At 36.1% G+C, this 23,895-nt stretch overlaps 1 protein-coding gene across 21 annotated transcripts in view; it reads right to left on the bottom strand.

Moving 5' to 3' along the window:
* Nucleotides 1-23,895, bottom strand: part of RIMBP2 (RIMS binding protein 2) — a 216,113-nt gene that overhangs the window by 33,636 nt on the left and 158,582 nt on the right. For 13 of the 21 annotated variants that reach the window (XM_072415730.1, XM_072415735.1, XM_072415739.1 and 10 more), the window contains 7 exons: nt 19,836-19,856; nt 15,617-15,821; nt 11,013-11,164; nt 10,340-10,416; nt 9,172-9,281; nt 5,207-6,019; nt 282-433 (listed from right to left, as the gene is read on the bottom strand). In XM_072415730.1, the coding sequence (XP_072271831.1) occupies nt 282-433; nt 5,207-6,019; nt 9,172-9,281; nt 10,340-10,416; nt 11,013-11,164; nt 15,617-15,821; nt 19,836-19,856 (1,530 nt within the window). Of the gene's footprint in view, nt 1-281; nt 434-5,206; nt 6,020-9,171; nt 9,282-10,339; nt 10,417-11,012; nt 11,165-15,616; nt 15,822-19,400; nt 19,461-19,835; nt 19,857-23,895 lie in introns of those variants that run through there. The other 8 variants (XM_072415750.1, XM_072415731.1, XM_072415737.1 and 5 more) reach the window with 3 other exon arrangements.

Genomic DNA, 23,895 nt, shown 5'->3' with positions numbered 1-23,895 from the left:
GTTAGACTTCAAAAATCTGGCTGTATTACCTCACATAGGTAAAGCTTATCACTGTCTTATCTGTAAGAATCATATATACATTGGGAATTCAAAATACATCTTTGGAAATAAACCCATTTACCAGAAGATTTATGCAAATGCTAAAACAAACTTTCAATCTGTGACATTTACCAGTTCTATCTTCTCAGCTTGGCTCTGCCTATACATCCAACCACTTGTTACATGTAACAGCAAAACTGTAAATAATATCAAATATTTCCCTTTATTACAAAGTATCATACCTTTTGTCCTTTTGCATACACAGTAAACCCGGTGACATTTGCTCCATTGGAGGTTCCTGTTGGTGTCAGCACTGGTGGTGTCCAGGTAACTAGCAGCGTAACTGGTGTAGGTCCAGGATGAACAGAAACGTCTTCAGGTGGAATAGGAGGACCTATCATTTAATGGAATATCTGTTACTGCAATGATAAAGCTGGATGGTACAACATACATTTTGGCCTACAAATACTTTCAGGTACTGATTTTGGATAAGACTTGGTTCATAATTTGCATACCAGTTCATCCAAAGGTTGTTCAATTGGGTTGAGTTCAGGGCTCTGTACAGGCAACCTGAGTTGCACCACACCAAATGTATTTCTTAATGCATCTGGTCTCCTGTACCTAAAATCAGTATTATGGAAAGGTGTCCACATAACACTAGACATAACAGTGTCCCTTTTTTAAATAAAGTGCAAAGAATCTGTCTGCATTAACTAATTTATGACAATACCCTCTAAGAATTGCCTGTGGCACAATAACCCTGCCTAAAAATTAAAAAAACTAAACCCTGGCAAAAAGCTAAACACAGAGGTGTAGTACACATACTGTATATAGACTGTCTTGATGCCTAATTGTAATTCTGTTCAAGTATTGGATTCTTCTGAAGGCATGTTAGATTTCTCCACAGAATACACTTGTGGTTAGGTAGAACAGTAGAGTTTTAGGACTCAAGGCAAAGAAGCAGCAGCTAATCCACTTTTCTCTCTTTCTTGCAGGATACTCCAAGTGTTATAATGGATGGTATCCTGTTTTGTTTAGTTGTCCTAGACACCCCTAATTCACAATAGCCCACCACTCCCTGCTGTAACTTGAAAACAAAGCCGAGACGGCTACCATTACCCACTTCCTCTGTTGAGTTCTGATGTGTTGCAATCTAGCCTCAAATGAAAATGTTAGGACACCCTGGTTTACAATACAACCCTTATTTCCTTTCCATCTCCCAGTGAGTGACAATTTGCAGGGGTTTACAGAAAATTAAATGAAATGCTAGAGGCGCTGCTTCCATCTGCATAGAAAATACATTACATGAAATTTAAGGAAATTTTAAAGTGTACGAGATGCCAGAACATCACAGTTCAGCCTCAAATCTCATATCACAATGGCTCTGGAACAGCAATTCACATCATACCCTAATTTAGAGTCCCAAGCTTGACTCTAACAAATAGATATCGAAAGGAACTCCAAACCACTGTGAAAGAGTCCACAATTTAATGTCCAATGGTAATAAATAAAGACAATGCTATTAGGAGGCCAAAAAATCCCACTTCATCAGGGCTCTAAAGTAAAAAATGGACTCTAAAGCCAGTACAGACAGTGTTATATTTCTGTATTACTAATGCATAAAAAATTAGTAGTATTGATTGAGCACTTGAAAGAGAGTAGGTTGCAGAAATGTAAAGTTCCACAGTAGTTTAGGGCAAAGGTGTTTAACTTATAAATCCCAAAAAACTCACATTTACAGAGTTTTTCAATCTGTTGTAATGTTAAATGATAGATGGCTTAAGAAGAGGTTAATCTATGTTTATTTAATCTCTGCCAAAATCTTGAATGGTCTGCCTTTTGTAGAAGACATATACCACACATCTAGAGGATTAATATAAAACTGACTAAATATGAGACCTGCTCAGTGCTGATGATTTTTTTGCAACTTTCTCTATAGTCACACATTTTTACAATATTTAGGGCATTGCCATCAGTGATATGTTCAATATCATCCATCATATCTGAAGGATATTGCATACCTATTAACAAACCTCTTACCCTTTCCCTGCAGTTATCGTTAGTTCCTTCTATAACCTAGAATATATTTTTATAATACAAACAATAAGTGTGTTGCCCCTCAAAACTGGTATATACCAGTTTATATGGATGTCCAATAATCTAATTATTGTAATATAATTCATGATGCTTGCACTACAATAATAGACAGCATGGAGATGTTTCAGAATATGAAATCTAACAATAAAATTGTCCTTAAAACTGGCACATAAATATTTTCTGCATGCTAGTGGCAGATTGCCCCACTATGCTACATGTATCCAGCACATAGAAATATATAGTTATTTTTATACTATGCTAGAATTTTAGTTAATCAAAGTTGCGATGTTCCCAGAAAATGATTTAATGTACCATAAAAATAAATAAAAAATCAATCAATTACAATGACTAGCTGTGCAAATTAATCAGCCTGAGACTTGGAACTGTCAAAAGCTATCCTTGCCATATGATTCGGAGTTTGGGATGAGTCTAGACTTCAACCCAACAGATAAGCAAACCGCCTCATGCACAGGGAAGCTATACAATCTAGCATTTTACTGCCAGGTACTGACATTGTATTCTGCTTGAAAGGGGACAGCAGACGAAGAACATTGAAAAAAAACAAAATGATCTACAGTATGCAGTAAATGTGTAATATATTAGTTCTTTAAAAATAAAAGGTAATAATACCAAGGCCATGTGTGTGGTTAAAAAATGAGCACAGCTATCTGGAACAAATAGATGTAAACATAAATCTAGTTTGTATTTTGGCTACCAGGCAAGCACATCCGCCAGAAAATGAGTCCATCATTTCATTTACTCTCGGCCCTTAAACATAAATAGAAGCAGCAAGTTCTACATTAACTATTTATGTTAATATTAACCCATCATTGTAAAATGGAGAAGCTGACACACATTTTATTTAATATATACTTTACTGTTCCCTATTTATTTAAGTTGGACTTATTATAAATTAAAATTAAGGATGTCATGTATCCAAAAATGCACCCCATCCTTTAACCAGAAATTCATAAAATCTTTTTTTGCTTTCTGTCTAACAAAGATTGGTCTCCGCAATAATTACCCCATTTAAAAATATTACAGACATGTAATATGTGCAAGAAGTCTATAGCAGGAACAACTTCAATTCACAACTTCAAACCATATAATATAATTCTTTATACCTAAAGGCTAACTTCAGGGAAATGTAAGACAAAACAATACAGCTTTGCATTATATAATATACCAAACATTTTGCTTTTTGCTGCCTCTCTACAGTGAAGTGTACAGACTTAGAACAGCACAAGAAGCCAATCAGTTGTGCTGCAGTACTTATGTGTTAACAAGGGACATGCTGAGAGGAGCAGAATGATAGGGAGATTAACTCATTAGGATATTAATATGTTCATTCACAGGCTAAGGTTCGAAAAATACCCTGTTACACTATTTAACTGCAATTAAGGATCAGAGCCCATTCCACATGTTGTAATGCACCTATGACTACTCCTGTTGTAGCAAGATTGCATTAGAAAATGACTGGGAAATGATTTAATGAGTAACATAGAGGAAGCTCGGGTTATTCATATAGCAGTTTCTTCATGGGTATTACCTTATTGACAGGACACCTTGTCAAGCCACGAGAGGGTCAGCAAAGCATCAATTTTACGAAACAAAGGGATAGAGCCTCTTACTAATCACCCTTCTCAATCTATTCATACTGCTGCTTATAAAGTCAATAAAAGCAATGAGGTGGAGAAAGTGTGAATAGCTGTACACAATTGACTACAGTACTGGGTGATTATAAATGTGATTAAGAGTAAGATATGTGAGTAAGATAATGTTCAATTGCCTTAACAAATGTGAATGGTTATCAAAGAACTGTTTTAAAATGTAAAATAACCTATCAGGTGACAGATTAGGGTTATATTGCAGCCACCAATGTGTATATCCTATATTATATCATAATGGCCTACAATTAAGTACTGTGTGTAGGAATACTGTGATAAGTGCTTCAATTTCCCCCCACCCCCTCCAGCAAGTATACTACAGTGACATTATATTGGAACATCTGGACACTTTTTTATTACCGTATGCTACATTGTTATATAATATAATGGCTGAATTGTTTTTTTTTTTTTGCAGGCTTTCCCCCTTTATATCTGGTGATCCAGCCAGCAAACCAATTCCTGTCCAAGAGTGAAAACCAGCAATTATTGTGCTGCACTGTCAGTTTTGTCACTCTTGGCTGTTCTCCTGACATCCCCCATTCTTCTCATCTAAATACCACTGGGTTAGGGGGGCTTGAGTTCTGTAGTTAATATGAAATTGATTTGTACTTTCTTTTCATTCAAGCAAGTCAACTTTAAAACTTGGTAAAGGCAGAACAAATGAATCTCAAACTCAAACATATCTCAAATATCCATGTAAACTAGCCCTAGTGCTTAAGTAATACTGGGCATACAAGCTCTTCTGGAGATACCAGTCACCACTTCTAAACAGATGATTTTCTAATAGATTTAACATTGAATAGTCATCTTTTTAAGTACTCACATTCCATCAGTGGCTAATATAACACAAATATACTACTTTTAGGTATAAATCAATATGCTAATTGCTAACAAAAACATTAGTCTCTGTGATGAATGTATGCTGAATGCATTTTCCTGTGACAGCTCTCACAACTGCTCAAAAATGCATTGATCTATTACACAAGTTTCTAAATAACCTATGGAGCATATTTAAAAATGTTTCTATCTAAGATTAAACCAACTTGGATTTACACAATTTCTTATTGAATTAACTACAATAATTGTGTATATTTTAGGTAACAGTTGGGTAAATATTGTGTAAAACAAATGTAAATTAAACACCTAAGTGCTAATATTAAGTTAAGGTTGGGATATTACAGGATAAAGGTCAGAAATATGTGAAAAAAAGGTATTTCCCTGAAGTACCACCTTAATCACAAAATACCGGAAAAATAACTAAATTATCACTTATTTACATTTTATCACTGTAAAAAAGGGTTTAAACTATAATGACATCTGAAATAAACATAAAGAGAAAAACAAAAATCTGCCCCTGGTTTCTTCGTTTAACTGATGTACAGAATGAAACAAGTTCCACTAACCTAATGGTTGAGTAATAAATTCTGCATATGCTTCCTTCCGTTCCCTTTGTTCCAAAGGGAGCTGCCATGGCATTTGATGAGGCTTTGCCAGAAGTTTTACTTTATATGTTGTATTGGGCTTTAGGTTCATAAAATTATATTTATAAATGGCAGCCTTAACAATGTCAAATTCCTCATCATTTAGGAAAATGACATGGCTATAATTGCTGTTGCTTGGGAGCCAGCTGAGTTCAGCAGTCACTGGTGTGATGTTGTCCACTTTGAGTTGAGAAGGTGCTACAATAACATCCTTCCCTACTAACAAAGTACACTGCAGTTCATCTGAGTTGCCTCGATCTGTGACAGTCTGGATCGAAATTCTATAGGTAACTGTGGCGAGATCCAGTTTTTCAATGAGACTTTTGGTTCTACTTCCAAAGTTCAAAGTTGCACGGATTTCTTTTCCCACCAAGACATTATAACTGTGGATAGTACCCCAGCCCGGTGGCACTAGTGGTGGCTCCCAACCCACAATAACACTTTTGGCGAGTTGTTTAATAAGGGTTATTTTCCGAGGATAAGGCACAATGTCTACTCCAATCTCATCAATGTTCACATCCATAGTCCCTGTGCCATTGTTTAGCACACTGGACTCTATATGAATGGGGGGTGTGATCTCCAGTTTGTGTTCCCCTTGAAATAGAGGGGCTGAGTGATTGAGAAAATTCTCTTCCTGTTCACTGGACAAAGTGCTGGGCACATGAAGCTCATCATTTTGCACAAAATCCACAAAGTTTGAAGGTACAAGCCCTCTCTGACCATCCAGCAGCTCTCCTGTGTAAAGTAAAGCAGAAAAGAACTCATTAAAATATAGTTCACTGAAAAACATTTATGTTTTCCCAAACATTAAAATTTAACAAGCTAATGATAAACATAATGACCTCATAACAATTAAAGAGCAACTCTAGAAAAAAAAAACAAGTACTACCCCAACACTGCAAGGGTTTATTGTTTGTTGCTGTTGTTGTTTTTTTTTTCTTTTTGTTTAGTAGGAATTACGAGAACACACTCTTAAACACTCTAATACTTAACTTTTAACTTCATCCCCCCACTGCTTCTTTACTAAGGCACTTTTCTGTTACAGACACTGATGTTGTCCCCTACAATGCTGAAACAATAGGCCTGCATTGTAAGTGAGGACACTGTAAGAAGAGGGCCCTCCAACAACACAGATCATAAAAGAGAGGACTGTGCCAGCTGCAGGAGGAATGAGGAATAAGGTAAATTTTTCCCTGCTCCTAGCCAAAAAAGGAGCATGTAATCATTGCAGTGCTCCCGTACTGTTTTGCTTTAACATGTATATAAATGTAACTGGTGAATATATACAATTCCATCAGTGCCTACCATCAAATTTCCCCTCACTTACAGTCCTGGTGTCTTTGGTCACTATGGCAAATAAAGAAAGTGAATTTCTAGTAGGCAATCAAACATCAAAAAAAAAAACAGGGCTAAGAATCCTTTCCCTACTTTATCCAAAAATGTTTTTGCATACATTTTGTATTCCAGGTACCACTTGTCAACTGATATGCATTCTTATTTAAATCACAATAAACTAAGATTACCAGATATTCAATATATCTTGTATTTAGTCAAATTTTTCAGTTGCATGTAACACTGGGGAACAATTTTGAACAAACTTTCTGTTGACTTCAATTTTTAAGCCTAAACAGGTATGGCGATTCTGAAAGTGCAGTTAGGTATTTTCTATCATGTCAGGTTCTTTCTCTACCGCTTATAATGTGATTACTGTAGCCAAGTACTTACACCCAAGACAGTGTGGTCAGAGATTGTGCGCTGCTCTACGTAGTACAAAGGCAAAATTTATTTTTCTACTTACTCACGTATTTCCTTTCTTTCAGATCATGTCTGGCTCTGCTGTTTCTCGTCGTAAGTGCCTAAACAACTCTGATTCATTTTGTTATATCTGTGGCAGTTTCACTATTCCCAGTCAAAGGGTGAACATCAGCACATTTGTAGAGCAAGCCTATTTGGCATATTTCAAAGTTAAACTTGGTGATCAATATAAGCCTTGGGCCCCTCATAAGGTGTGCACTTACGGATGTGGACAAAGAAAACACGTGATAAGATGCCATTTGATATACCTATGGTTTGGTGAAAGCCAGGAGATCATTTCAGTGACTGTTACTTTTGTATAGTGAAAACTTCAGGATATAACAAGAAAAATAAATGTAACATAGAGTATTCTAGTCTACCATCGGCTATACGCTCAGTGGCTCATTTAGATGAAATCCCAGTGCTGGTTTTTGTTACACTTCCCTCTCTTGAAGAACATGAATATGGTGATGAACTAGGTAGCAACAATGATGAAGAGTTTGAAATTGAGGAGGACTCTGTTCGTAAGGGATTTGATCAGCATGAGCTGAGAGATTTGGCACATGATTTGGTACTATCCAAGAAGGCTTGAGAAAGGCTTGAGAACTCCTAGCATCAAGACTGCGTGAGAAAAAATTACTTGAAAAAGGAAGGAAGATACCGTACTTTCTGACCAGAGAAATTGCATTTCTGCTGTTCTTTAGAACTGACAGTGGCTTTGTGTATTGCCATAATGTACCTGGTTCAATGGAGGATTTGGAAATTCCAATCTATAACTCAACTGAATGGCGACTATTCATCGATAGCTCAAAGCGGAGCTTAAAGTGTGTCCTCTTTCACAATGGCAATACATTTGGGTCAGTCCCAATAGGCTATTCAGTTTCTCTTTGTGAAGAATATGCCGACATAAAGAGTCATTGAGTTGTTGCAATATCACCAACACAATTAGGTAAACCTGTTGACCTTAAAATTGTATGCTTCCTTTTTGGTCAGCAACATGGATACACCAAGTATCCCTGTTATCTGTGCAAGTTGGATAGCAGAGCTTGTGGGAGGAATTGGGTGGAAAGGAATTGAACTCCAAGATCTGCCCTAAAACTAGGTAATCCAAATATTCTACATGAGCCACTTGTTGATAGAAAGAATAATATATTCCCACCTCTGTACATGAAACTGGGTCTGATGAAGCAGTTTGTTAAAGCTTTGCAAACTGAAGGAGACTGTTTCATGTACCTCATTTTGGCATTTCCTAGCCTGTCATTTGAAAAAATAAAGGCCGGTGTGTTTGATGGTCCACAGATTCGGCAGCTCATCAAAGATGAACATTTCATCAGGACAATGTCAGAAGTCGAAAAGAATGCTTGGTTATCATTCAAAGCCATTGTCAATGACTTTCTTGGAAACACACAAGCAAATAATTACACAGAAATTGTCCAGAAACTCTTGGAGAGCTACAAAATGCTTGGTTGCAATATGAGCATCAAGGTGCATTTTCTGCATAGCCATCTTTCTAACTTTCCAGAAATCCTTGGTGCAGTCAGTGATGAGCAAGGTGAACGATTCCATCAAGATTTGAAGGTCATGGAAGAACGGTATCAGGGTAGATGGGATGTACATATGATGGCTGACTATTGTTGGAGCACCCAGCGGGATTGTCCTAACACTGAACACTCCAGGAAAAGCTATACGCGTTAATTTTTACTTTAACTGCTTACCAGCATAATTTTCAAATGTTTTACTGTAAAAAAAATGTCATGGAGTAACAATAAATTCTTTGTATGAACAAAAAAAAATTTAAATAAACAGTACGTTCAAATTATTTCATTATTTTTTCATTGAATGTAAAATTTGTTTTGACAAAAATGGAAGGTACCCTGTATCATACAAACTGAATGTGATAGAAAAAAACTGGGTCCATTTCTGAATTCACCACCCAAAAATTAGTAAAAAAAACAAGTATAAGATCTAACTCAACAAAAATGCGTTGCCCAGTGTAATGTATTGTAAAAAATGTATCATTTTTACTCCTGATGTGTACAAACTCTAACTGAAATTACCCACACAAAAAGTTAAAAAAGGATTAACCCAAATACCTTCAAAAAACCCATCCTCATCCATATCTCCATAAACATAGAGGTATTTTCCTGCCACCAGGGGAAGTTCCGCCTCTGGGTTTTCATTTGGTCCATCAAAGGGATTATAACTATAACACATATATAAAGAAAATATGACAACACAAAGAATGAGAGCAGGTAAACATGTAGAAGAGAAAGTAAAATTTGTTACTACTTAGGAACTAACATTATATTGAGCACAACTATATGTAAAATGCATCAAGTTCAAAGTCAATAGATGTAATAAAAAACCTTACAATGCATACTGTTGCTGAACTGCTGATTATTGGTTATTTCATTTAAATTAAAAAACGGCAGCACCGTAGCTCAGAAATTAGCACTCTGGCCTTTGCAGTGCTACGTCCCAGGTTCTAATCTTGACCAAGACATTATCTGCATGGAGCATGCATGTTCTCCTTGCATGGGTTTACTCCAGGTACTCTGGTTTCCTCCCACATTCCAAAAAGTTGCAGTTAGGTTAGTTGGCTATCCCCCAAAAATTGACCACAGACTGTGGTAAACACATATGACTATGGTAGGGACATTAGACTGTGAGCACCTTTGAAGACATGACTATGAACGTTGTAACACTGCATAATATGTCAGTGCTATATAAATACTAGTTAATATCATTAAAAACAAGAGTGACCAACAGGTTCATTAAATAGTACATAAATGATCATTAAATAGATTAATAACAACAGATTTGTAGTTTATATTGTTTAATCAAAATCTAATTATCACTTTATACTGAAATACTGTCATTAGTAATATAAGATAATATCAGTACTCGTCTAAGAAAAAACAACTTTTAAAATGGCAGAAGAGAGATGTGACTGTAAAGGTCCCTGCTACTTTCAACTTCCTGACTTTCAGCAGCCAAATGTAGTGATGGGGGAGCCAAGGGAAGGTGAGTATGTTCAGGTTGTGCAGCTTTAAAGTGAATCTGTTATTTTGCCTCTACAGGCAAAGAACAAGGCTTACTTTTAGTTTTAGGTTATGAATTCAAGATCCAAGGAACTAACACTGAAGCTGGTAAATTCTTAGTATTCAGCTCTATACATGAATATGATAATATTATACTGTGACAATAATTTTGTATTACTAGATGTGCATTGTGCATACCTGACATGAGGTTGATAATTACCTGTAACGTGCAATACAAAGGTGGACTTTCCCAGAGTATCTTTGCTTTGAGGTATTTGTATTCTGTTCATTATCCATCTGGGAGAAACAGAGCACAACAGACAATAGAGTTTTCAAATAGTGAAGAGTAAACCCTTTGATTAAATTTCAACATTTGTGTCCAACTTTTTGTTCTTATGTTCACCTATATTTATGTAATATAAGTTTTAATGACCAACAAACACCAGTTAGATAGATTGTATTTACAGGGTTTTTAGTAGTTACAGAACGAAAGTGGAAAAAATACTAACTGCCTTTGCTTAAGGATAAAATACTTTGAAGGCTACTCCACAGGGGTGAGGCCCCATCAACTCAAGGACAAGTACAATGCATGTACTGCATGCACAATAGGTCATGCTTTAACACGTTTTGTGTTGAGGAAGTTCCATTATTTGAATGGGTTGCTAATGCGCCCTAATGCACAAAAAAAAAATCACTCCTGCAGCAAGTCTGTCTAGTGCAGTGTGCCCCAATACCCAGTGTGCTGCAAAGAAAGGTTGGGAAGGTGCTTTGGGGTGCTATTCATAGTAGAGTCATGTAGGCTTGTTTATAGCTGATTTTTTATTGCCTGGCAAATATATGTTAATCCTTAAATGTCCATTCCATAACCCCTTACAACTTGAAGCTACGCTTACATCGGATTCAAATCTGTGCCTTGGGCTGCCAGATCGGGATCTTGACAGGAAAATGGGCTTTACAGATAGTTGTTCCGGCTTGTCTCCTGTGATTTGAAGAGGGCGGATAAATTCAGAAATTAAAGACCGATTAACTGTTGGACTTTCATGTCCTAGATGGAATAAAATGTAAAAAAAAATTATGCAAGGTTCAACAAAAGCTTAGTTTCAAAAACATTTTCAAAACATTAATACAGCCTATGGATTATTTATTTTTATAAATGTGCATTATTTTTGTAAATCTTTCCTTTACAGAACCTTTTTTAAAAACACTTTATGCATGGATTAGTAAATGCATACTTATGATACACTTCATGGATATGAAATTTCTCTTGCAGAATTAAAAATTAAAATGTCAAACAAGTTTTGTCTTGTTTATTGAATTATGATAAAAATTTCCTTCATCTAGTTTTCTTGTTCACTGGACCGAGAAAGTCATCATCTAACTTTTGTAAACTTCCAATTATCTATGAAATTTGCCATCATCTAATATTAGGCAGCACAAAGATTATAGCTGATATGGAAAATGCAGTTATGGGTTACTGCACTACACGCCATTAGTTTTTTTAAGGTAAGCCACAATAATGTATTCTTAAATGATATAGTTACATGAAGAAAAAAAATACCAACCAATAGATCAATAAAATGAAAATATGCATATACAGAATCATTTCTATTAATTCTGTTTGACACAAAAATTGCCATGAATAAAGTTATGGAGGCTTAATGAAAAGCTTCTATGGAAATGTTGTCATAAAAAGATTAGACTTCAGGCTAAATGTCATATTTCATGGCAAACGTAAGGGTTACGCCTTGGCTACTGGGGTTTTAAAGCATTGCATAGCATCTTTTAAGCCAGAACAGTCAGGTTATATGACAGCACAAATCTAACAATGTGGAATACGTTATTCAGTTCTACAATTGTCACAGAAATCTGCAGGAAATTTTGCCTGCCTGCCCTAAATATGTAAACAACAAAGTTAAGAAATGTTGGCATAGCCAAGACTACTTTTAGGACAAGTTGTGCTGCCTTCATTGCATCTTAGCCGAGACAATAGTATTGATGTACATTAGCTTCTCTACTGCCCTCTAGTGGTTGTTTTTTTTGTAAGCAGTCTTTGCATAATATATTCTAGCCAGCAACAGGAAATTATCTAGATTTACAGGATGGTGTAAGGCCCGCCTAGTCTCCATCGTATTGCAGTTTCACAAAATTAAAGTAAATGAGGAAAGACAATAAAGTTCAGAGAATCTCAGTCAAGAAGCAGATTTCTCCGCTTATTGGCCTTATTTACAGTGTTTAGCTGCCTGTCTAGCTGCACTACACAGGACAGTGTTGTGAGGACAGAACACAAGTAGTTAATAATAAAACAAACCACACCGTTATAAAATGCAGTGACTTCAAATGGAATCACTCCAATACCTGCTGTAAGAGTGATCAGAGAATCAGCCAAAATGTTAGAGGACAATTCAGTAATTAAGCTGCTGAGTCACAGGCAAACACCGTACATTACAGTAGAGGATACATTGGAGGACAAAGCTGTACAATTAGTTGTCAGATTTTATCAACAAGTTCATCCCCACAACTTCAATTTCACAATGCACTAATACACTATCAGTCTTGCAGGGGGTAGACTATCAAGTCAATATAAAATAGATAATTTACATCTAAGAATACTGACTCTAATCTGATTTGTCGCTGTATCTATCACTGCAGGCTGGGGCATACACATATATGTATGTAAATAAGAAATTTGGACACGTAAGCTTACTAGACTTGATATTGGCTGATAGTTTGTTCAGTACCTGCAGCTCAGAGTAAGGTGGCTGCAAAGGTCTTTATGTAGGTGCCTGTTCTAAAGACTCCTTAGTCAAGGGGCTTAGAAAATATATGTTCAAAGACAAAAACATCAAACTTGTAGACATGGGGCAAATGATTTTATTCCCGGACCAAATTAATTCCAGGTTTGTTGGAGATTCACCAATGATAATCTATCTTCTCCAGTCCCTCCTAAAGAAATGAGGTCCATGGTATGTGTGAAAGAGTTTACACACACACACATTTATCCATATATACATAAAAAGTACCAATAATTACCTTGATGTAAGCTATACACTTTAGTAGCGACTCCATAAAAGCACAAATGTCTTACTTTATGAAGCACTGCATTTTAACCCTAAAAGAATCAACTTCCTTTTCAGTGACAAGAAAACTCCTGATTGCTTAACATATTTGTTGATCTTGAGGACTCAAGCTTGGAATTTATGTGCTCTAAACTATCATACTGGGTCCTTTCTGAAAGGTAGAAGAACCCCTTATAAGTAAAACGTGTTAATAAAAAAAAAGAGGTTTTAATGTTAAAGTTTTTTTTTGAATATGTGTGTTTTGTGTAACTAACTTTTATTTTTTTACAGGTTATCCCACAATGACAGGATGATTCCCACTGCTGCACAGCTGTGGGAATCCTCCTTTCAGTGTGGGATTCCTTGGCATTAGAGGTTAAATGGAGACAAGTCTCCCCATTCATCACCTCTAGTACTCTGTGATTGGCTGAGGAAAGGTAAACCCTGATGACAGCTCAAGCATCTCTATCCAAGAACACATACTATAGTTACACTAGGGGTGCAAGAACAATCAGGGGAGCGGAGCTGTCAGCTCTGCTCCCGATTGCTCTTGCAGTTCTACACAGTCTGGAAAAATAACCCGAATTTTCCCCCTATTAACAGGGGAACTGCACACAAACACAGAAATTTCGGAATGCCATTTTATCCATATACCACACATACACATAAAACTTCAACTAGTTCACAACACAGTGTATTTTCATGCTATTCAGCTACTCAGTATTCCTCTCAGAGATAATATTATTATTATTAATATTAATAATAATAATATTATTAATAATAATAATTTTAAACAAGATTTATATAGCACCAAAATCTTACGCAGCGCTGCACATTATTAGGGGTTGCAAATGACAGACGAATACAGATGCTGACACAGGACGAGAGGACCCTGCCTGGAAGAGCTTACAATCTAGGAGGTGGGAGAAGTAACACACAATAGGAGGGGGATATGTAGTGGTGGGAAGTAGTGATAGTTTCAAAAGACAAAGGAAGATGGGTGGGTAACTTTTAAAAAATGGGTTTTGAGTGCTCTTTTAAATGAGCGGAAAGTAGAAGCAAGCCGAATAGGATGAGGAAGACCATTCCAGAGAGTTGGGGCAGCTTTAGAGAAGTCCTGTATCCGTGCATGTGATGAAGTTATGAGTGAGGAAGTCATTAGTAGGTCATTGGAGGAGAGGAGAGAGCGGCTGGGGGAGTATTTTTTTTACCAGGTCAGAAATGTAAGTGGGACAAGAACTGTGTAGGGATTTGAAGGCAAAGCACATGAGCTTGAATTTGATTCTAAGGTAAAATGGAAGCCAGTGGTGTAGAGATCTGCAAAGAGATGGAGCGGAAGAGGAGTGGTGGGAAGGATAGATGAGTCTGGCTGCAGCATTCATAACAGATTGTAGAGGAGAGAGTTGGGTTAGTGGAATACCAGAAAGGAGGAGGTTACAGTAGTCCAGATGAGAGATGATACGAGCATGTACAAGAAGTTTGGTGGTCTTAGGGGACAGGTAGGGGCGGATTTTGGAGATGTTGCGTAGATGAAAGTGACAGGACTTGGAAATGTTCTGAATATGGGGGGTAAATGGAAAGGCAGAGTCAAAGATGACACCAAGACAACGTGCCTGAGGGGAGGGACAATTAACAGTGTTGTTAACAGTTAGAAATATGTCAGGGGGAGATTTGGAATTTGATGGGGGGGGGGGGATGATAATGAGTTCTGTTTTATCCAGGTTGGGTTTCAGAAATCTGTCAGACATCCATGATGAGATGGGCAGCATGAGACCTTATCCAGGACTGAAGGAGACAGGTCAGGGGTGGACAGATAGATTTGAGTGTCATCAGCATACAGATGATACTGTAAGCCAAAGGTGGATATGAGACTACCAAGAGAGGAAGTGTACAGAGAAAAGAGAACCGGTCCAAGGACTGACCCTTGGGGAACACCAACAGGGAGGAGAGTGGGCGAGGAGGAGTTACCATTGAAAGAAACTTGAAAGGAGTGGTCAGACAGATAGGAAGCAAACCAAGAGAGCAGGGTCACTGATACCAATGGAGCGCATGATTTGTATTAGAAATGGGTGATCAACAGTATCAAAAGCAGAGGAAAGATCAGGGAAAAGGAGCAGGAAAAAAGTTGTCTTGAGACTTAGCTCTGATGAGGTCATTGGCCACTTTAGTAAGGGCTGTTTCAGTGGAATGGGCAGAAATACCAAAAATATGGTCCTCCCAATGACGCCTCAAATGGGGCACCACAGGTACATCACAAAATTTTTATTTGATTACAGTATTGTATTATAATTATAGAATGAGGGTACTGTTATTATGGCTGTATTATGGCAGTAAAATAATTAATTTACTATAAATCCATTTTGTTGTAAGTGTTATCATAAGATTTGATTTATCATGATATCATTTTAAATTTCAGTTATCTGACAATTGTTTCAACTCACCTTTCCCAATAGCAGTGGCTATTCCATTCATGAACTGAGTGAGAGTCTTATTGGGGGAAATAGGTACATCAGAATTAAACACAGCGCTGCCACTCAACAAGTCAATTTTTCCAGCTTGCTGACGAAACTTTTCCAGCTCTCTGGAGAGGAGATTGAATTGTTCACTCTGAATCCGACATTTCTCTTCTAGTTCTCGAACTTTGGCCTACAAAAGGGAGAAACTAATTGAACAAAGATGCTAAATTGCCATTAGCGAGTATGCACCAAAGTAACTAGTTTTACTAATTCTCTTTTGAACCAGGGACATTTCAAATGAACTCAGAAAAGATTGATTCCATTTAGATTTATTTATTATGCTAGTTGAAAAAATAAGGATCATTGTCAAATTGGAAATAATTGCCAAAACTACCAATGAGAACCATTGTCAGATCAATTTAGGAAGATTTTTCATTGCTTACTTTGGTTTACTGCAGTGTGTGCAACATAACCTTGTCTTATTTATGTATGTAGGGAAGATAAATATAAAAGTTATCTTTTATAAAATTCAGTATTTTTTTTAAATTAATGCGGAAAACTTTAAATTAAGGAGACCCTGTCAGGATTAAAATAAAGTTCCTGCAAAAAAACAAAAACAAAGTATACTCACCTGTTCAGTGGCTTGCTTTTCATACCTCATCTCTATTTTAACACTGCAGCCTCTAAAAGCCTCTCCAGGATATGTCACTTACATATACAGTATCTGTGGCTCTCTTTGCTGTCCTAAAATTACATATTTGCTATTTGTATTCCTAGGTTTGAAGGCAGAAACGAGCTCAAGGGGACACAAGCAATCAATACCCCCAGAAGGGCTGATTCTGCTGAATGCCAAGGAGGTCTTTGGAGGCTGTAGCAATGAAATAAATGGAAGACAGCTAGGAGAAACCAGGTACTGAAGAGGTGAGTTACTTCTACTGTAGAAACAGTTGATTGATTTACATCTTTGGTGGCTCTAACAGGGCATTTTTATGGAGCATATTTAAAAAAACAAAACAAAGGCACACTAAAGTATAGCATTACTAGCTACTATGAACCATCAGGAGCTTATTTTTAAAGTTATAAATTTACCATGGTGAAATTGGTTTACTCTGGATTACTTTATTATAATGAAAGGAGAGAAAACAACAGTAACAATAGTTATGATATAAAAAAAGATCAGAATAAACAGGTTAATAGCTCTAGTTACAAAATACTCACTATGGCTTCTAAACACTATAGCCAAGTACACAAAAATACAACCTCTCAGAAATACAGTGAACAATTCTTAAATTCAGGTCACCACCACACAACTCCACTCATTACTAATTTTGACCATGGCTGTTGGGTTGTGCATATCAACCAATATTAAAAAAACAGCCTCAAAGAAAAAAGTGAGCCAACTTGTAAAGGAAAAATGTTAGTTTTTATTTTTATTTTTTTTGTATTGAAATGCCTTATCTAGATAAAATATTACATTTAATTTATCTGTCCATTAACACTTTGGTAACACTTTGTCTTTTTTAAGGAACTACAAGTGCTTTGGAGTCCTGGAAAAAACTGTAAAATATCTTGGAGTCTAGATAATATCTAGATTATTCATAATAAACCATCTAAAAGTTATATATATATATATATATATATATATATATATATATATATATATATATATGATATATATTTCCTCACAAGGTTTTGAGTTTTATGGCTAGAACATTATTGCAACAACTTGCACAGAGCTTGTGCTTCCCATTAGTTAAAAAACTGCTAAACCCAAATGATCACTCTTTATGTGGATGACTTCACCTAAGGCACTGAATGACTCTGATTCATGCTGCAGCAGCACTTAAAAACGCTCTAATTTTTCACATTCAGGATCAAGTGACAGTTTCCAACCACCAACATGTTCATAGTCATGTTCACAGTGCTCTTCTACTCTGTCTTTCCTAATGGTAGGCACTGCTAAAAAAACAAGTGCATCAAGTTATGGGGGAACCTGTGCCTCCTTACCCATGATTTGAATGTTGTCACGCAATAAAAAGGGATTATATTATCAACTAAGTGTAAGCGACAACAAAAGGTAATTTGCAGTGGCTTTGAATATTAAATGAGCAGTGGGGAAAAAGAATGCTGTGTAGATGATTTTAGGTGGGTTTGGAGGTAGGCATAAAAGAGACTCTGTAACTTGTCCTGAATGGGAGAAAAGTGACAAAGTCTCTTTAAAACCTGCTAAATAGTGTTTAAAGTATATCTCCAGGCAAAAACTTTTTTTAAATTTTAATTAGAGTAGGAAAGTATTAGACCTTCTGCTCTTTGTGCCCCTAATGGGGAGATTCACTCATAATTGTACTAGTGATCACAGAGTAGCTCTTTTTCTCTCTCTTTTTAAACAGGCTTCCAGATTCCAAATGAGATCTTGTATGACTTTTTATAAATAGGAGAGGGCACATATTCTTGATGTCTCATTTCCTATCCATTAAAGACCCAAGCCTATGAAAGAGTTTGGTGATGCCTATTACTGTATGCCCGCAGGCTGAGCTATCCCCTGTTTTTAATGGTGGACGAATTTGCCTCTGTCATTGACTTCAATTGGATTTGAGTTCAGGTATGAAACAACCTGAACATTGAGATCAATTTGGCAAAGTGTATGTAAGCTGAAAAGAGGCAATTTCACCCACATACAAACTTTTAAATTAAAGCTTGTTTGCTGGGCTATGAGAAAATAGCTTTCACATAGATAGATGTAACATCTATATGGTAAAGAAGATTTTATGTATAAACCAATGATGAAGCTGCGCATTACACCTATGAAAATGAACAGGTTGATTCAAGTGACAGTATGGAACATATATTTTTGCACTGTCATAGTACATCATTTTGAAGCAAAAGTTAGCTCCTAATCAAACAGACTAGATCAACCCTAGCTATATTATTACTGTACAGGCTAGCTAGCGCAAATCCAATTTACTGACTGTATGTGTATGGTGATCTGAATTCAAGAGTACAATTAAAAAAGGTTGTTGAACCATTCTTATATACTTGTTTAATGTCTTAAGTATGTATAGATTTGGGACCTTGTGCAGGTATGCGGACAAATAGAACCAGGGATAAAGAAAATAAAGAGATAGGAAATAAAATATAATGATGTTTTGACACTATCAAAATGTTTCTACATGGCCAAATTTAGCAGGTTATTATATGAAGCATATCTGGCTGCTCCAGAAAATGCAGGAAAGAATAAAAGGAGTGTTTTTTATTATATAGACTGAACCCATGTTTGCTGCCCACATAGTCTTGCTAGCCATGTACTGCATTTATCTCTTTTAATGGAATAAAACTGCTCTGCATCGGCCCAAGAAACAGCAACTAGTCATTCTCTCTTAGAAACATTATGGAACATGAGAGTGGGTCTTTCTTATAGAAAACAAATGGAGCAAAGAAAAATGAAAAGTGCTACAAATTGCTAAAACAAGTAGCATTAAAAATTGGCAAATGACTGGCTGCTGTTATCAACAGTAATTTTCTTTTTTTTTTTCGGGTCCTTTTAATCCAGTGACCCAGACCTGAATAGTATGTTTTCTCAAATTACATGTTAAGCAGTAACATAACAACAACTGCTGCTTTTTAATAAAAAATACCATTACTAAAACAGATCTCACCATCGTCTGTTTTCAGATAAATGTAACATGCAATAGATGCGTTTCATAGTTTATAATTAACGACCATGCAAAGAGCATGCCCAGTGTCAGTTGTGAACTTTAATGGCACAAACCTGTTATATTGAGTCAACTTGGAAAGACTGGGATTAATGACCAGCTATTGTACTACTGGCTCTGTAAATTCATAAAAGAGAAAATGGTGCAGTTAGTGGGAGCCCTTTAATGCCATCACTGGCATAAAAGGCACTTGAACATGGATATGAAGAGAAAAGTCTATACATCACATGGGGGCTCATTTATAAAAATATTGCTCATTCCAACTAGGCAATCAGGCTACAGCTGTCACTTAATGGTTCTGATAAAAATATAAGCTAAGATATGATTTTTCCAATGCTCCAATTTTTATACGTAAGTCCCAATGTGTTCTCAGCCAGAGCCATTTATAAGGCTACAGATACTTAGCATGCCTATAAGAATGATTCAACAACAGGGTACATGCACAGGGGGTTAATGGCAAAGGCAGAGCCACAAATTCACATTTCAAATACCTGCATGCTGTCCAAAGTGTTCTGGGTGAAAGGTAAAGCAATAAGTCCAGACAAAACACAATATCAAAAATGAAAGAAAACTTCAACAAATAAACAGTTTTAAAGCAATACAAAGAAAAAATGTATATAAATAGTTATATTGCATGCACACTGCTGAACATAACAAATGGCTTAGAGACTGATAAGGCCAGCATATGTTATTCTACAGAACAGAAATACATATTTACCCTGTAAAAAAATTAAGCTACATCACAGAACCTTAATACTATATTTGCAATACCTTTACCTTTGTGCTGTAATAAAAGCACAATATATTACAATACGCATATAAAAACTGTAGGATAACAAGTATCAATATACGTACAAGGAATACAAAAGAAAAAACATTTTGCCATTGAAAATGTCTATGTTTGCTTATCAGGTTTTCGGCAGGAAGTGGTACGAATATCCATACCTTCCCAGTCTAAATTCATGATTTGTTTATTGGATTTTTAAAAAAATTTCCTTATGAGAAAGAACGTAATACAGTTACACGACAGGTCTTCATACATTGCTCCCAAGACTCAATCAAGAGCAAGTACCCCTATGGGTCAAAAGGTACACCACATAAATCGCCAGCAGAAAGGCCAGGATAAGTAGATGACCTCCATGTCTTATATGACACATGTAGTCTCCCAGCCATTCAGTGGACCTATACAATTCTATCTACATGTGTCAAAAGAACAGGGAGGCCACCTACTCACCCTGGCCATTCTGCTGGAGGTTTATGTGATGGGCTTCTTTGTACCATAGGGCTGCTTTCCTTTGATTGAGTTATGGGAGCTATCTGCAAATCTGCAAACTGGGTTGATAATTTAGGCTGGAAAAGTTTGGATAGCAGTACCACTTTAACCTGGACAACTGTTGGACATAAAAGAAAATGGGCAATATTACAATTAATATTATTAAGACAAAATTACATCAGATTATGAACTGGTTGTATGTAAAAATGTGTAAAGTCAGTTACCAATGAACCTTCAGGGAGGCTTTAAAATATAGGTCTGGTTGATTTGTATGCACATTTTAGGGTGATAACCCATTGTTTTTATTGATGTTACAAAAAAATGGCTTTATGAAATGTATAAACCACAGATCGCAGAATTTTGGAAACCAATGCCCCAAAAAGGCCTTTTTTCTTTTGTTTTCCATGTTACCTTTTTAATTTTATAATACTGTACAAACAAAATAATAATGTATTTTTTATGTAAATGCCGGCTGTTCTAGTTTTCTCAGTGACTGGAAACCAGACTACAGACTCTCCAAACCATTAAAACATCACAGACTAGAGATTAGCGAAACTGTTTAAATATGTTATCTGTGGAAAGTCAAAACAGATTTGTTTAACTTTAACATATGTTTAATAACATAAATTAGCAGCATTTATTACATTCTTTAAAAGATAAAAATGCTGCGCAAAGTTCCATTTGCCTAGTGCTACAAGTATACAGACCTGTAAAATGCCATCTAGTACACAATGCATGAACGAGTGCTGTACATACAGGATCGTTGTGTTCTATGGAGAGGGGAGGGGGAGAACGAGGGAGTGGCACCCGGTTGCGCTCCCTCCCCCTTCACTTACATTACGATTGTTCATCATCCGTGGATCCGCCAGGACGGTCGTTGGGACGATGGACGACGAGCGCTGTACACACGCTAGATTCTCATCCGATATTGGCCCTGAGCCGATTATCAGATGAGAACCATTTCACATGTATGTGTACATCGCCTAGGAATAGACACCTAAGTATCTATTGGACACACATTGGAGGTACAGCGGAGTGGACTACATTGGAATGCCACTGATATGAGTAATGATTTTTAGCAGAGCAGGACACGCATTACTTTGTCATCATGTCTCAATAAAATAATCATCATGCATTTATGTGGACCCTAAAGCTATATCAATACTAAAATACTTGTAGCACCAGGGTATGTAGGTGTGAGAGGGTAATTTTCACAATATGCTTTTTTTCAAATTCAACAATTGATAAGGAAAATAGATTAACTACAAAATATAGAACCGGTCAAAAAGGTTCAGCCCAGGTCAATTCTGAGCACATAGTTTGGTTCGCTTATCTCTGTCAGTAACTTGGATGCAAGGAGAAATGGGTCCACGATATTTCTTAATAAGAATGTTGAATAAGCACAAAACCTGATACGTTCTTTAAAGTTAAAAATACTCATTTATGTTGCACAGGTAAAATAACTATTATATTTTTAGCTGTTCTCAAGTTAGTAAAAAAAAATGTATAAAATATAAAAAATATAAAAAAAATATGACCTGAACTTATTTCGTTGTTAAAGTGTACATTTACATCCAGTGTTTTGGTACTATGAGCAAATGAGAAACTGAAGGGCATACTGTTACATATTGGCAAATAAGCTTTTAAAAAGCAAATAATATATTGATAATATAGGACCTCTAGTGAGCTGCATTTATTTGCATCATATACCTTTCTTTTTACACATTATATAGTTAACTAATGTGAATAAATACACATCCAAAACACTCAACCTTACAAAATCAAGAAGACAAAGAAAATCTTCTGCAAGTGTGAACAATGAGATTTGGGAACATGTATGCAAAGAAACTTTATGATAAAATAATACTTCACAAAAGAATATAGCACAGGTTATTACTCCAAAAAAATATTATTTACTTCTAACTGCTAAAATCTCAGAGGTTGTGTGAGGAGAATGATTAAGGATCCACTTTTAAAAATGCATTATCAGGCAGGTCATTCATTATTGTGGAAAGGGACAGGTGAGGTCCCTTCTGCAATAATCCCTTCTACCTGTCTGATCACTCCACATAACTGTCAAAAAAAGCTGAGCTGCGCATGGTTGCCAGGATACCCAGCAATCCCGACTTCCTCTGTGTGAGGGGAGGAATGAGGAAGATGGCAGTGCCCTGCGATGGAAAAGGGAGAACTAAATATCGCAGGTTTAGTTCTGCTTTAAAGGGGAGGGAGGGGAAAACAAGAATTTGTTAGATAAATTACAAAACAAAAGCTTTAACAGTAAAATATGTTTTATGTAAAAAACATATATACATCTATGCAACTTTACTAATAAATTTATTTTAAAATGACCGGCCTTAAAATGCTACTGTTGTTGGATTAAAAGACGTAGGCTAAAAAATGTTGGCATAATCATTCCTTTACCACCTCTATGTTCTTGTATGCTCAGCAAATGTATTAAGTTCCCGAAAGTTCCCTAAATTCTACTTAAAACAGATTTTGTAATTTCATCACAAAGCTGCACTTAAAACCCCAACATTACTTCATCCGTTAGCTGTATTTTTTATACTTAATTAATATTATTATGTTTACTAAGAGATTTACATGGAATATCAAAGCATAAATATGAGTATCCATACACTGACCTTACAAAATAAAATGCTAAATTCTTAGGTGAATCCAATGGTTTTAGTCTGGATGGAACCAAGAAGTCCCAATGTGATAAGTTACAAGCTTTTGTGCTCTAGGGGAAGGAAATCATATTTAATATATATGATAATGTCACTTGTAAGTGGGGAAAGTGAGTCCCAAGAATAACAATTTGTGACGTTTACAGCTTCTTCCTTTTGAATTCCCAAGTATATTTGCATTTGGTATATAGACAAATATTGTATTGAAGAATCATTTTTTCTTCATACAAAACACTAGGGCTCCAATGTAAATGCAAATCCATGAGCACTACATGATAACTAGGCCTAATTTGTTTGCAGCAAAATAATACACTACAAGACACATGGGCAAGCTATAAAATTCCATCCTGTCATCTTATGAAATAAAAAACTATAAAAAAAGTCCTTGAAAGCCATCTCTCTAATTATAGATATAATTTACCTACTGCATATTAGGAATTGAAAGACAATGATCTTACTGAATGTCATGAAACAAGCAAATTCAACAAAAGTTTACACAACAGAACTAATACAACAGTAAAATAGCAGTCAGCGTGTCTTTGTGTGTGCATAGAAATGTTGTAAATCAGACCTGATGAATAAAACATGTCT

The sequence above is a fragment of the Pyxicephalus adspersus genome, chromosome 6 (genome assembly GCF_032062135.1).
Source record: "Pyxicephalus adspersus chromosome 6, UCB_Pads_2.0, whole genome shotgun sequence".
Lineage (NCBI taxonomy): Eukaryota > Metazoa > Chordata > Amphibia > Anura > Pyxicephalidae > Pyxicephalus > Pyxicephalus adspersus.
This window is presented reverse-complemented; position numbering and strand designations above follow the sequence as displayed.